Source organism: Lethenteron reissneri, chromosome 65, assembly GCF_015708825.2.
Source record: "Lethenteron reissneri isolate LAM-NWPU_2019-01 chromosome 65, ASM1570882v1, whole genome shotgun sequence".
Classification (NCBI taxonomy): domain Eukaryota; kingdom Metazoa; phylum Chordata; class Hyperoartia; order Petromyzontiformes; family Petromyzontidae; genus Lethenteron; species Lethenteron reissneri.
The window spans coordinates 2626515-2642254 of NC_083843.1; the positions used below are offsets into that span (position 1 = coordinate 2626515).

The 15740-nt window shown below is 51.1% G+C and overlaps 1 protein-coding gene across 1 annotated transcript; it reads left to right on the forward strand.

Moving 5' to 3' along the window:
* The first annotated feature begins 686 nt into the window (after positions 1–686).
* LOC133359709 (E3 ubiquitin-protein ligase TRIM11-like) lies at positions 687–7642 on the forward strand. Its single transcript, XM_061578229.1, has 6 exons — positions 687–1325; positions 1875–1970; positions 2483–2716; positions 3526–3548; positions 3879–3979; positions 6917–7642. Exons 1-6 carry the CDS (start codon positions 768–770, stop codon positions 7462–7464), a joined length of 1560 nt encoding a protein of 519 aa, XP_061434213.1. The 5' UTR covers positions 687–767; the 3' UTR covers positions 7465–7642.
* Positions 7643–15740: the final 8098 nt, after the last annotated feature.

The following is a 15740-nucleotide window of genomic DNA, read 5'->3' on the forward strand; positions in this document are numbered from 1 at the left end:
AGCAACTCATCATGTTGGGGTAATTACACTCAGATGGAGTTACTGGACATCATGAAATATCTACAACGATACCAACTATTTAATTTTTATTTTACTAGGTAAGGCTCACTGAGCTAGTGTGGCTCTTTTTCAGAAGCGACCTGCCTATCACAAAAAAATTTGCTTAATCAAGTGGCTTAGGTGGAAATTGTTTGCAGCCAAATACTCTAAATGCGTGATGTTGATTCTAAATTGGAGGTTAACTCGGAGGACCCAGATACAAATTCCCGCGACCAAGGGGAGAGAGAGAAAGACGCAAACTTTAAATATAAAGCAGCCATAAGGAGAGTGAGATAACATCTCACAATCATGGTGGCACCCAATCCATTGCTCTGTCTTACCATAGACACCAACTTTTGTGCTGAGCTCTGGAAGGATGAGTCTATCTCTCGAAACTCATCTCATGAATGAGCCACCGCAGCTGAGCCTCACCGATGTATATTACAACACTAATTTCTTTAAATGTATATATTGGTTAAAATATTAGATTCCTCTGATACATTTTGTTCATGTCAAGCTGTGTATTGTAACCATGTTAACCTTGAAGCTGCTGTTTGTGCACCAAAGGCATGGGTTCACATTCCGGGCAGTGTCTGGTGATGTGAGTGACGACAATGAAAATATTTTGAGTATTTTACTTCCTTTTTCACCGTCACTATAAGAGAGAGGTCCTGGTTAAGCGTCTCTCTGAGCCACACAGCGAGCGATCTCAGCGAAGCCCATGAATCATGGCTAGCACGACTCCCAGTGAGAGTGTGGATAGTGAGCTGCGCTGCTCCATCTGCCTGGACACGTTCGTCTGCCCCTCCACGCTGAGCTGTGGACACTCGTTCTGCCTCCGGTGCTTGGCGGCCGCCTGGGAGACGGCGAGCAGTTTCAGCTGTCCACAGTGCCGAGCGACCTTCCTTGTCCAACCCCAGCTGAGGAAGAACGAGGCCCTCGCCAACCTGGCGGAGCAGTTCAGAATAGGTGATGGGATGGCCACGGCCGTTGTTTGTGACATCTGCGGTGACGGCCAGACTCCTGCAGTGAAGACCTGCCTGAGATGCGAGATGTCCTACTGTTTTTCACACTTCAGGACTCACGTGGAGAATCCCAGGTTGAGAGAGCACGCTGTGGTGGATCCCACTGCGAGCTTGGATGAGCGAAAATGCCCTCACCACAGTGAGGAGCTGAATTTCTACTGCACAGTAGACAGCAGCCTGGTCTGCTCATCTTGCACCATCGCAGTTGAACACAAAGGACACAAGGTCCTGACGCTGAAGGACGAGCACGAGAGACGAAAGGTGAGGCCCTCAGAGTGAGACACCGCAAGACAATGTGACAAATTCTGTCACTGGGCTGCACAACATGTCATGAAAAACACATAATTGCGTGTCCATGCTCTCTCGTATGACTCTGTGTCTCTGCCTGTGTAGCCAATCTTCCTTGTTGGTGTTTTAAGAAACAGCCTCAGCATGTATTGAATGCTCAACTATCACGAAACATAACTCATGTGTAACGGAATTAAGTGGATAGATATTTTAGACTGATATCACATCCACTTGATAGACAAGTATTCTAGATTTATCTTCTAAACTAGACAGCTGTGGGCACATGGGCCTTTTGTTCCGAGTTGGTACGGACACCAAGCCAGCACGGCTCCAGCCGGGCTGCTGCTACAACGAGGCATCAGCTTTCCCACTGCCCATTCCCCCCATCTCAGTCACCATACAAAGGCAGCGTGGAGATGAGGGCCTTCGCTGTGGAGGGGTCGGTGTGGAGGGAAGGGCGGTGTGAGGGATGCCTCAGGGGACTGGAGTCTCCCCCTGGTAACGTCTCGTCTCTCACTACAGACGCGCGTAGGGGAGGAGACGCGAGTGGTGGAGGAGAAGAGGAAGGAGGCGGAGGAGTCCGTGAAGCGGATGGAGGCCGCTCGCAAGGAGGCGCAGGTACCGTGTCCGGGTCTGGCTCTATGATGCTCCTTGTGAGGATGACTTTCTCTGATTCGACTCACCTTCAGTTGGCTACACAATTAGTGTGACAACTTTACAGTAGATTGCATTTTTGATTCCTGAATATTTCAAGTTCTTACATGCCTCTGCTGGTTTTGAATTCGGAATACATATTTTGCATGTTTTTTCACCCGAATAGTTTGTTAGCTATTTATACAACCTGTAAATACAAGTTTAGCTAAATAGTTACAGATTCATGTAATGCATTATATTATATTATAATGGCTAATATTTTGATATATATGTGGCTGTGTGTGAATCATAATTAGAAATTGTTATAAATCATCATATTTAAAATGTGCCATAGACATGAGCTTGTTGCAGATTGTTTTTAGATGCTTTGCAATGATGTGACCCCTATGGATTGCATTAGTCCTCCTGTACAAGAGGATGCATGAAAAGCTTTGTAAATTAATTCATGAAAAAACTCAAATCATACATCCTTGCAGGATATCATTACCGAGACCAAGGTTCGCATCTCAGACCATTTCTCTCGCATGAGAGCGGTAGTCGACGAGGACGAGAGGGAGGCTCTACGTCGCGTTGAGGTGAAGGGGCGCGAGCTGCTGTCCCGGATCGAGGAGGACATCGCTCGTCACGAGCGGGAGATCGGCGAGCTCCAGGCAGCCGCCGCTCGCCTGCGCGCTCTGCAGCACGAGAGGGACTCGCTCGCCTTCCTGCAGGTGCGGAGCGCCTCTGTGAGGACGGGTGGTGATGAGGTTATTTGTTTCTTCGTTTGTCCCATGCCGTGGTGTTACTTGGCAATACTCGCACGCGTGATGCATGCTCCTAGTCTGAATTAAACACAACACAAGGCACCGTAAACACATCTCCTGCACGCATTAAATAACAAGCTTGAAAATTATCTATGGAATATGTATTCCATAGATTGATTGTTTCATAGAAGTAGTACTGTGAAAAGGCTAACATACCTGGTGGGGGAGAAGGGCGCTAATGAATAATTGATAAGTATGCATGAATATATGGGAGACGCTCTCAATTCAAACTTAAGCCTTTGATCCATGCCAATTCCTAGCTTGAAAACATGCAGCACACAACTTTGTACAATGTGTTGCGATGTGTTTTATATTGTATTTTTTTATCACAAACTAGTACAATAATATTTGTTTTACCAATTTTAAATTACTTTTATTTGTCATCGATAAATCATTAACTTCAAAGATGTTCAAGCATAGTAATGGATGCATGGAGAGCAGTACCGATGATTGGGCACGGTTGTGTTCATGGATGGCGGTTGCTCGTAACCTAGTGTCACAGTGACAATGGTTTAGGGGGCTACGCCCTCTTGTTGAGACTCCTTGAAGACAAAATTGCCCGTGGCTTTATTTGTTAGCGCGACTGCCATTCATGACTCGGTGCAGCCAAAAGCGGAGCTTGCCTACCAATCATCACGTTACTCCACCCTGTGACACGATACGGTCATGTGACTGCAGACGAAGCGGCTCACAGCTCCTGTCTCTGTCTCCTGCAGGTTCACATGAAGGAGACGCTCAGGTGAGAACGCCTGGCCCCGCATGGCTTACGACGTGATGTATGTGATGTATGTACGTGATGTATGTACTTATGTTGAACTTCTTATGCACCGAACGTAGCCAACCACAATAACTGGAGGTACGGGGCATAGTGCTGTGCGAAAAACTGTTCTGTGTGTACTGACTGTATGATGATGATGCTGTGTATAATATGTGATTGCTGATTGTTTGTGGTGATGATGATGTGTGTTATGCTCATGCTGTATGAGATACTGGCTGTGTACTGACTGTGTGTGAGGCAATAACTCTGTCACTCTTCTGGCGCCCTGTGATTATCCTGGTTTCACATCAGGGGCAATCAGAGGGGAGCATCACGCTCAGGTTCCAGCCACGACAGCACCACCGTGATCAGAGCCCTGGAGGGAACTGTGGTCAAGCTGCTGGCGTTCATGCGTGAGTGCCATCGACCTTGCAGGCCACGGGATGGTAGTCTCATGACAAGAGATTAATGGCGTATGATTGACTGTGTTTGTGTCCGACTGTGTGTGTGTTTGTGTGTGTTGGGTTGTGTGTGAGACTGTGTGTGTGTTTTCCTGTGTGTGTGTCTGATTGTATGGGTGTGTCTGGCTGTGGGGAGTGGTAGTCTAGTAGTTAGTGCTCTGTGCTACAAACCTGGCGACCTGGGTTCGATTCCCGCTCATGGCCAAGACCAGTGACGCTTATCTAAACCGTAACTGGGCCTCCCCTAATTCGACTCAGCCTCAAATGAGTACCTGGTGCAATGTGTAAAGATCACCACGAGGAAGACAAGGGCGGCCGGGCGTGGTGCCGGCCACCCACCCCCTGGCCTTCATAGGTGCTCGCGAACAGCACTTCTCCCAATCTGTTACAGGGTATACAGGGGATCTTTGTCGTGTGTGTTGGTTTGTCTTTGTGTGCGTTTATCTTTGTTTTTCCTGACTGTGTGTGTGTCTCATTGTCGTTGTCTTTGTTACGTGTGTGTGTTTGATTGTGTGAATATTTGTCTGTGTGCGCATTTTAAATGGGAGTGGTAGCGTAGCAGTTAGTTATCTGGTTTGAAAACTAATTTCTTTAGAACTACTTGTTGTGTTTTGTTTGTTGTCCTTCCCCCGCAGCTCCGATTCATGCAGTTAGTTACGTAGTCTGAAAGAAGTGCAGCATACAGACAGAAGGACACAGCAGCAGTAAAACCACTTCTCGGACAAAAAATCACTTACTCTTACTCACGCACTCACTTACCTACCCTCTCAATCACCCACTCATTTACCCACTCACTTGCCCACCAACTAACCCACCAACTCACCCAATCACACTTTACACACCACTTACACCCTCATCCACTCACTCACCCACTCATTCACTCAGTTATCCACTCACTCACCTCTTACCCTCTCAATCACCCTCTTACCCCCTCAATCACCCTCTTACCCACTCAATCACCATCTCACCCACACTCTTACACCGCCACTAACCCACCCACCCTCACTCACCTACTAACCCACACACTCACTGACTCACCCACTCATCCACTTACTCACCCACTCAATCATCAACTCCCTCACTCATTAAGAGTACGCATGACTAGTCTGAGTGTACTTATATACCCAGATGGTAGTGTACACATTCCAGCATAAGTGATGTTGTGTACACACTAATTGAGTGGTGGGACGGTGGTTCACGTACTGGACATCGTGGGTCGATTCCTGTCTAAGCAGCGTTGAGCCGGGCTATTGCTGAGGTGGGTGAACACCGTGCATAGCAGGTGCTATAGGCTGTGAAGCGAGCTGGCTGTCACAAATGATAGCTTGACAAAGTGGGTGATATCATCATCACGTGGACATTCATAGTAGCAGCCAAATAGTCTAAACACGCCTTCCTATATGTGGAGGGAAAAACCGGAGGACCCGGAGAGCTTCGGGCATCAACATTTATTTAATTAAATTAACACTTTCAACTGTTGTGACAGAGTGGGCAGCAGAGGGCAGTGCAACATGAACCATTGTTGTACTGTACCTCTACACTACGTCCACGATCCCCACCATCAAATGCCTGTGCGTGGATGTGAGTGTTCAAGGCTGTGGTGGCTATTGTACAGGCGTCGTGTTTGTAGAGAGACGCTGTGAGAGTGGCATTAACATATTCTATAGTACACATACTAGTATTAGCATACGAGTATGTGTACTATAGTATTAGTTTACTAGTGTGTGTCCTATAGAATAATAGTATTTGTATACTAGTAAGTGTACTAATGAGTATTAGTATGTGTACACAAATGCACGATAATATTCGTATGTGTACACAAATATTAACAAATGCCAGTATGTGTACACAAATAATAAAGATAACCAGCAGATGTACATACATTTCAATGAATACTCTTATGTGTACACAAATACTAGTCCTGTATGCATTTGTCATACATGTGATGATCATTGTGTTACATATCAATGTGTAGTGGATTCAACTGAGTCGCAGACGTACTCTTTGGAGGCAACACATTTATTTAACACCAACACAGGGTAACTGCCCCTGAACAGAATAACAACCTATGATGGTGACCACCAAGCTAACTACACTGATTACATACAATGCAACTGGTGTAGTTAGCCAGGTGGTGACCACCAGGCTAACTACACTAATTACAACGTAACTGGTGGAGTTAGCCAGGTGGTGACCACCAGGCTAACTGCACTAATTACAACGTAACTGCTACTACGGACCGGACCACAGCTTGGGTCCAAGTCCACGTGTTCGAGACCCTGTAGAACGTAGGAGAAGGTTTCTTCAGGATGAACAACAACGCCGGTCCCTCTGGGGACCCAGCTTATAATCTCTGTGGCGTGGCTGGCTCCACCCTTGGCCACGACCACCTTCCAGAATCCTCGAGCAGGATCTGGCCTCCGACCACATGACCACCCCTAGCCCTTACTTGGGGGCCCTTTGTAGACTTAACCGGTCACGTGTCCTCTCAGGTCAACCAGTTTGCCATGGCCTTTTGTAACCCCTTTACTACGGCCGGCACTCCCACACCCTGTCCTGTAGGGCTTGCACTGCACGCCAAGCGTGATGCCATCCAGCGCTATCAATCAGCACTGACCGAGCCCCTCTAGGGCCGGTACTACACCCATACCCTACTGGTATCCGCAATGTCAATACACCGCATGCCGTGCCTCTCTAGGGCCGGCATTACACAGTGACATCTCGCGATGTCACTACAAATGTATCACATTCTGCAGTATGAGCTACAACACAACAGACAACACAACACCAGCGTGTTTTTGTGTACATGCTACGTGAACTGCTCGTGCCGCTACTGCTGCACGCATCGCCATGACCGCTGTGCGGGTGTCATCGCTGTCCTCACCACAGATGGACGCTCACCAACTCTGGACACAAACTCAGCCTACAACCGCCTCCAGATTTCCTCGGATCTCAGGACGGTGACGGTGGGCGGTGTCCCCCAGGGTCGCCCCCATCACCCACACCGCTTTGATTGCTGGTCACAAGCCCTGTGCTTTGAGAGCTTCTCATCGGGTCAGCATTACTGGGTGGTGGACGTGGGGAGCGCGGGGCTGTGTTGGATTGGAGTCACGTACAGGACGATCCCACGGAGTGGGCGTGGTGCTGATTGTGGCCTGGGAGGGAGTGACGTCTCCTGGTGTCTACAGAAAGCTGGTAAAAGCTTATCAGTGCGGCATGGTGGGGTAGAGACCTCACTGTCGGTGCCGGAGCCTCCGCGGAGAGTCGGGGTTCATCTGGACTGGGACGCGGGGCTGCTCTCGTTTTACAGCGCTGACTCGATGACACTGCTGCACTCTTTTCACCAAACCTTCACTCATCCCCTATATCCTGGGCTGCTGATGGGGTCGAAAGTTGGTGACTCAGTGAGGATTGTGGATCTGTGTGGTGCGTCCTGACAGTGGTGAACATGAACAGCGCAGAGGGCAGACGCCACGACGCACGGCACTCGCCACCCTCGTCACCGTCACGCGCAGTGCCACGCCCGTGACTGGCTGGTGGCTGTCGGTGGCTAGGGGCTGTGTGCCTCTCCATCACAACGGCCGGGGGGAGGGCTGAGTATAAACAATCCTCACTACCTTCATGGGGGGGGGGGGGTGATAAAATAAGTGCCACTCTGTGTGTGTGTGAGGCTAACGTGGATGTATTCACCCTGCCAGAGCAGCGTGACTGTAGTGTAGGGGTGTATAATTAGCAATGGTGAACTGGGATGTGTTTATACACTGGTGGTGTCATGGGTTGTGGGAGAAATACAACAATAATATTGATTTTTAAAAGTATAAATGTACACGTACGACAGTGGCATTCTGACGCTTGCATCGTCGATTCTACAATAAAAGTACAGAACACCAACAACGTAGTTGTCTACAGCGTCATTCGTGCTCACTGCATCCCGCAACGCTGTTCATTAATGAAACACGATGACCAAATCCTCTACACAGCCACTGCCAAGCAAGTTAAATCTACAAATTAATAAACAAATAAAGAGATGGCTACAAACACAAAAGGCGCCAACAATGTGCTGCTGCGTCATGGACGTGATGTCACCACGCTAGCTCTCACAACGCGGTGACGTCACCACGCACGCTGCCCACCCTCTCCCCTCACCGCCCCATGCGCTTCCCCCACGCCCGCCCCTCACCACTGTAACATCTGTGAACACAAAGAGCTTCACAGCTCATCGGATTCCACCTTCACTACAAACACAGATTCTGACATTCTAGATTCCCACCACTGAGGGAGTCCCGCGCTGGCGACAACAAAAAGAGAGGCCCTGAGGGGCACCCTGCAGCCTCGCTGTGACCCAGCACTGTGGGGGGGGGGGGGGGGGGGGTTGGTGGATCACCACTGACGCTGCTGGGAACTCCCCACGAGGGCGAGTCGACGAGGCGCCACGTGGCCCTGGTGCTCACCAGTGAGAAGGCGGTAGAGCAACAACAACAACAACCACCACCACAACAACAATCACTATCACCACAACCACCACCACCACAACCACCACAACAACCACCACAACAACCACCACCACAACAAACACCACAACAACAATCACCACAATCACCACCACAACCACCACAACAATCACCACAACCACCACAACAACCACAAACACCACAACAACCACCACCACAACAACCACCACTACAACAACCACCACCACAACAACCATCACAATCACTACCACATCAACCATCACCACAACCAACCACCACAACAAACACCACCACCACGCGTGAACTTCACCCAGTGAAGTTGACGATGACGTGCTCACTGCGCGCTGCCAAGAGCATCCACGCACATCTGCTGCTCCACCGGGAGTCGAGCATCGCCGCCTGCGCGTCGACGAGGTGCCTTGCTGCACGCCTGATGACCCTCCAACCGACCAAGTCTTTGAGACGACTCGCCCTTCGGGTTGGAGGGCTTCAGAATGTACACGGCGCCAGAACGACCACCAGCGGGGACGGACTTCTTCGCGGCTGGACATCACCTGCTTCAACTGCGGTCTGCGGGGGCACATGTCAGCCGACTGCCGAGCGCCTCGATGCCGCACCTCCGGACCGCGGCCATCGGATCCTCGGGTGCCCACGGCTTCACGTCATACCCAGGCAAGTCACGGCACCTCACTTGCTCGGCCCTCGCACTCACCTCGCACACCTCACTGTACCGCGCCGCGTATTCGCCAGGTAACGGGCACCGGGGAACGGGATTGTCGTACTTCTAACGGGGAGCTCCGACCTGGTCAGTGGTCTGAGCTGGCCCATAGGGTTGTCGCCGCGGCCGTGGGGTCCTCTGTTGTTATGGGTTCGATCGAGGGCGTTGAATTCCGCATACTTGTCGATACGGGTGCGTCGGCTAACATTATGTCCGACTTGATATAACGTTCTGCCCGTTCGGTGTCACCCCCTGCAACCGGTTTCTGCCCCATGCTTCGCTGCTAATGGGGGCTCATTCGGATTAATTGGACAAATTCGTGCACAATTTTCGATTTTGGTCTCTTCGTCCCTCGCCGTGCCTTGTCTACTAGGCCAGATTTTCTTGCCAGAATGCCTATCTGCATCCTCATTGACCAGGGATCTATTGAGCTCCCCTCCGGCCGGCGTATGGCATTCCTGCCTTCCCCCACGCAGTTGCGCATGGCCTGCACCATGGTGGAAGCACTGGCCTGCCTGCAATGGTGCGAATTCCCCTGGGGTGCGCAGATACTAGTGCCCCTTTGTTTACGGAAACCGCTTGACCCGGGGGCGTCAGCAAATGGTGTTTTGTTGGGGCTGTCTAATACCGCGATTCGGGGCCTCAAACTCGTAGCCGCACAGACTCTCGTAGCGAGTGACTGGGACCCGTTCATCCAGGTCCTGTATGCCAGGTTGCGTCTGACTGTTGTTCCCCAGGGGACTGTGCTCGCTCATGCGACACGGGCACCCCTGGGAAACCCGGTCGTCGGCCTATGTCAGTACCGGTCCTCAGTCACAACCGTGCTTGGACCTGGATGACAGGGTGGTTGGACTCGCTATGCGCAGGGGGCTGGCAAATTGTCCGGATCACAGCAGGCAAGGTTGCGCACACTCTTACGAGAATTTGACGACGGTTTTCAGTAAAAGTAAATTTTATATTGGATGCACTAAATTGTTGCGTCACCATATTGATACCGGTCACGCTGCTCCCATCCACGAGAACCCGTTTTGGCTTAGCCCGGCCGAAAACGAGCATATTAAATTGTCTGTCAACGACATGCTAGCCGCGAATATAATCTCTCCTTCGACCAGCCCCTGGGGAGCTCCCATTGTGCTCGTGAAAAAGCACTGACAGCACCTTAAGATTCTGTGTTGACTTTCGCTATTTAAACAAAATATATATGGCCGATGCTTAGCCCGCTCCCACGTATGGATGAGTTGTTGGACGCATTGGCAGGGGCTCGTTATTTCTCCACACTGGACCTGTTTTCGGGGTTCTGGCAACTTCTCCTCCACGACGTGTCAAAACCAAAAACTGCCTTTTGAATGCCTCAAGGACATTTTTAGTTTAATAGGTTGTCCATGGGGCTCCACTCGGCCCCAGCGACATTCCAGCAGCTCATGGAGCTTGTCCTCTCTGGGCTCCAGTGGGACTCGTGCTTGATTTACTTAGACGATGTCGTTGTCTTCAGTTGCACGTTCGACGAACACCTTCGAACGTTTGCGGGCTATCTTCTTGAAAATGCGCGCCGCAAACTTGAAATTCAAGCCTCAAAAGTGTCACATTTTACGTGAGCCTGTGCGGTATCTGGGGCATATCATCATCTGTTCAGGGCATTTCCACTGACCCTGACAAAACCAAGAGCGTTAGCTCGTGGCCGAACCCAACCTCGGTGGAGAAAGTCCGCAGCTTAATTGGTTTTGCCTCCTACTATCGTTGTTTCGTGGCTGACTTCGCATCCATCGCTAAGCCCCTCCATGCCCTGATGGCAAAAGGTGTAAAATTTCACTGGGGGGAGGTTGAATAGCCCGCGTTTGATGCGCTGCGCAATGCCCTGATGAAAGCACTGCCCTTGAGTTACCCCGACTTTTCGAATCCGTTCATACTTGATACGGACACCAGCAATACCTGTATCGGCGGGGTGCTCTCCCAGGTAATCAGTGGTATCATACGGGTGATTGCATATGGCAGCAGGGGGTTGTCCCCAGCGGAACAACACTACTGCGTGTCTCGACGCGAATTATTAGCCATCGTCCTTTTCATTCAACAATATCGGCCATACTTGTAGGGCAGGCACTTCACCGTTAGATCAGACCACTCTCCGTTGCAATATGCCTTGCGTGTCGACCAGCCATCAGATCAACTTTCGAGGTGGCTCGAGGTCCTCCTAGGACTATGATTGCACCATCACCTACCGCAAGGGCACCCAACATACCAACGCCAATGCACTGTCGCGTCTCCCATCTGGCGACAGGTGCGCTTGCTTTCTTGGTTCTGGCGGTTTGCCAGGGGTTGGCCCGGTTCCGCCCCTCACAGCTGTGGCAGATGCGCTCTCCTCTGACCAGGGTCCCTCGGAGGATGCTGTCGATCCAGCAGGTCGGAATGACTTGTTGGGCCTGAACGTTGCCGAATGGGGTCACCACCAGATAGAGGACATGTCCCTACTTGCCTTACGGCGTCACGCCGAAAATTCGGCTAATGTTAAGGGTCGGTTTGCGTCTCTCGTCCTGCGCGAGGGTCTCCTTATACAGTGGGACAGTGACTCATGCTGACACAAGATTGTGGTGCTCTCTGCCTTGCAGTGGTAGAGCCGTTTGGGCGGCACACGAGCGCCTGTTGCATCTGGGGGTACACAAGACCCTCAGGGTTGCTCCAACTTCATTTCTTCTCGACGGGCATGCTGCGGGATGTCTAACCTCCTGAAGGGCTGCGCCCAGTGAGCTTGGCGGAAGCCGCCGGCAAAGCCATATTTCCCACCGTTACAATCCATCCAAGGTGTCTTGCATCAACGAGTTGGTGGCTCTGGACATTTTGGGGCCCTTGCCTACCACTCCTAAGGGTAACAAGTACCTGCTGGTTGGGGTGGAGTATTTCACTGAGGCTTTTGTTCCAGGGCTACGTCATGGAAAAAGGTGCTCCTGAACGGCTGCTAACCGATCAAGGGATTTTTTTTTTCGAGCACCCTGTTACGCGATGTGTGCAAGCTTTTGGGTACAAAAAAAGTCAATGTTGTACCACCAGGTTAGCGATTCCCAGCTCCACTGGAATCTCCAGATCCCTGGGGTCCTAGCCGCATATAGAATGGCTCCTCACGCTGTGACCGGCTTTTCACCCTTCTTTCTGATGTACGGCAGGGATGCAGACCCACCTGTGGATGTTCAGCTGCACGTTGATTTGCCCGCACCGAAATCCAAGATCGCGGACCACTTGCGTTTTAACATCAGAAGATTGTCTGAGGCACGTGAGGCCTCCATTATGAATTCGGGCTCTCGCCAGAGTGCTATTGAGCGACTGCGCAACCCCAAGTCACCCACACACGCGTGGGCCACGGGGACAAGGCCTGCTATATTGCCCCTAGGTGTCTTTGTCTACATCGCCTGAATTGCTCAAGCCCTGGAAGGGCCCCGTCGACATCGTACAAGTTGTCCACTGTACAGGCTGCGTGCGCGCGATGGGGTGGAGGAGACCGCGATGGCGTGGAGGAGACCGCGATAGGGCGGAGGCTGCCACGATGGCGTGGAGGAGGCCGCAAAGGCGGGGAGGAGGCCGCGATTGCGTGCAGGAGGCCACAATGATGGGGAGGCCGCGATGGCGGGGAGGCCGCGATGGCGTGGAGGAGGCCACGATCGCGTGGAGTAGGCTGACTCACTCACACATCATACACTCACTCACACTACAACTGACCCACTAACACATCATACACTCGGAGTGTCATGCTGCCAGATATGGCTGCAAATTTGTTCGTACATGTTATGTATATCTTTTATTGTTAAATTTGAATGAAAGTTCCTATGATTACTGTTGTTACATTGTATTTTATAGCTTTATTTTGGTGATTTCGAAAACATATGGTTAAGCCAAGTGCGGAGTTGGCCTGATAACTTTAATCTAAATTGTCTTATGGTTGTTATTGTTTGACTTGCATCACACTGGGATTTTTGCACACAGCGTTGTAATACGGTGTTTTTTTCTGGAAGATTTGCTGGTTTATCCAGGATGTTTCTGTTGCGTGTCGTCACTTTAAGATGTTCTCTGTTCATATTTTGTTTGTTGCGGTTGCACCCGACTCAAGAGCCACATGGCTCACAGGGCTATACCTAATAAATGAAACTTGAAATGCGTCACGGTCAGATGGGGCAGACGATGTTGGTTCGTCCACCCCTAACGCCTGAAGCCCTTCGTCGTGCCGCGCACTCCTGCGTCACCGACACACCGCGGGAGCCGAGCTTGTGACGTGTCCAACGAGCCGGGTGATGCGTCCGTGATGCCTAGCTCTCAGCGACGTCGTGTTGTTGCTCCTCCAGACAATGCGTGAGTGACGGGCCAGGGCCAGTCCACGCCGGCCACTCCTGCCGCATGGCCTGCCGGACATGCCCCCTGAAGGGCCCGTCACATCTGCACCACCTACAAAGCCGTTACCTACGACGGACCGGCTGCGCACACGTGCACGAAGACTCTGCGTTTTTCACAACTCCGTTCGCGCTCTCCACACACACACGCACCACACAACCCACCTGCTCTCGCGCCAACGGTGACTATTGCCGTTCTCTGCCGTCGGTCGGTCACGTTTTTTTTCCACGAGTGGCGGGTGCTTGGCCACGGATTGTGCGTGTGGCCGTGTGCGATTCCATTGTATATGTCTTTAGTGTAAATTTGTACAGGGGGTTGGGGTATATATGTCGTTGTTGTTGTTATGTTTTGTTAGTTACTAGGCACACGCGTTCTGTTTGATTCACAATTAACTTTTTTTAGGTTATTGACAGCCGGGACGGCTGTGTGCTACGCAGGGGGGGGGGGGGGGGGTGATGGAGAGGTATTATTGTGCACTCCCCATGCTGTCAGTTGGTAGCATCCCTCACATGTCAATAGGGGGCGGAAGAGTGGCTAAGCCCAATGTTCAAGGACTATGACCCGAGGGGCCAACGGCAAATCCTGGGATAACGGATCTAAGAACAAAGACCCTAGACCCCAGGAGGGGGCTGGGGGATGATGTCACCCTCCCGGGACCCGGTGGAAGGTTCTGGAAGAAAGGCGTGGCCAGGGCGGAGCAAGCCACGGACCTGTATAAAAGCCGGACCTCTGAATGGTCCCGGGCAGTCGTCGTCCAGCTGAAGACAAGACGCCTCCTGAAGATTGGAGACTGAAGAGCCCCAAGGGCAGAGCCGTACCCCTGGCAAGGGTCGGCTCCAGCTTATATAACAGTGAAGATTCAAGCTTCACTCACGGAGGACTTGTAGATTAAGCAGTGAGAGGCGTATTAGATTGGAGAGTAAAACTCCAGTGTATTGGGTGTGAGGGACCGTTACCCCTCTGTGTTGTGTTAAATAAAACTGTGTTGCCTCAGAGAATTTCCCTTATGGTTATTCAACCCACTACAGATATATAGAGATATACGTAGATATGCATAGACACTCATACAGATAAATGGAGACACATAGAGATAAATATAGAGATATTTAGAGATACGTAGAGTCCCACAGAGACCCATACAGACTGATACTCATACTCAGAGACTGCTGTGCCAGGCTAAGTGCACCAGGAGGTCACAGGGCAGATCCAGCAGGTGCCACGGGTCGACTGACTGAGACAAGTGGCTGATGCACCACCTGTGCCCCCTACTGTGCCAACTTGCTGTGCTTTAGCCACCCCCTGCTCCGCTCGTTGTTGTGAGCGTCGCTCCTCTGCCCTCCGTTGTTGTTGGAGGGCGACTGCCTCCAACTGCCCAGTAGCATCCTTCATGAGCCTCTTCTACAGAGGCCAATCTTGACACCACTGGTACCAGTCATCGGCAAGTCCACTCAGCTCCACGTCCTCCTGTACCACATCACTCCATCTCTTCTCTAGCCCGTGTCACTCACTCACCCATTTACTCACCCACTCACCCACCCACTCACCAACCCACTCACCTACCCACTCACTCACCCACTCACCCACTCACTTACCCACCCACCCACTCACCCACCCACTTACACACCCACTCACCAACCCACTAAATCACCTACCCACTCACTCACCCACTCACCCACCCACTCACCAACCCACTAAATCACCTACCCACTCACACATTCACTCGCCCACTCGCTCATTCACCCACCCACTCACCCACTCGCTCACCCACTCACACACCCACTCACCTACCCACTCACCTCCCCACAAACTCACTCACTTACCCAGCCACTCATCCACCCACTCATTCGCCCACCCACTCAATTCCTATCGATTCCTATCAATTTACTATAGAGATATGAATCGATTGCGATTGATTCCAATGATTTAGCATCCAACCCCTGGTTCCACGAATCGCTTGCTGTCGATTCTCACGACTGCATCACTACCTCCGATTCATGAATTGATTCCCATCACTTTTTTTTTTACAATCTTTCGACCTCGATTTTTGATCCAGAAATCCATTCGCTATCAAATCTTTACGATTCGGCCTTGGAACCACGATCAAGGAACGACCCACTACCGAATCCTTACGATTAACGGTAGATCAACGATC

Coding starts and splice junctions, on each gene's coding strand:
- LOC133359709 (XM_061578229.1), top strand. CDS start 768: ATGGCTAGCACGACTCCCAGTGAGAGTGTGGATAGTGAGCTGCGCTGC. Junction 1,971..2,482: donor CCGCTCGCAAGGAGGCGCAG/GTACCGTGTCCG, acceptor ACATCCTTGCAG/GATATCATTACCGAGACCAA. Junction 3,549..3,878: donor CACATGAAGGAGACGCTCAG/GTGAGAACGCCT, acceptor GTTTCACATCAG/GGGCAATCAGAGGGGAGCAT.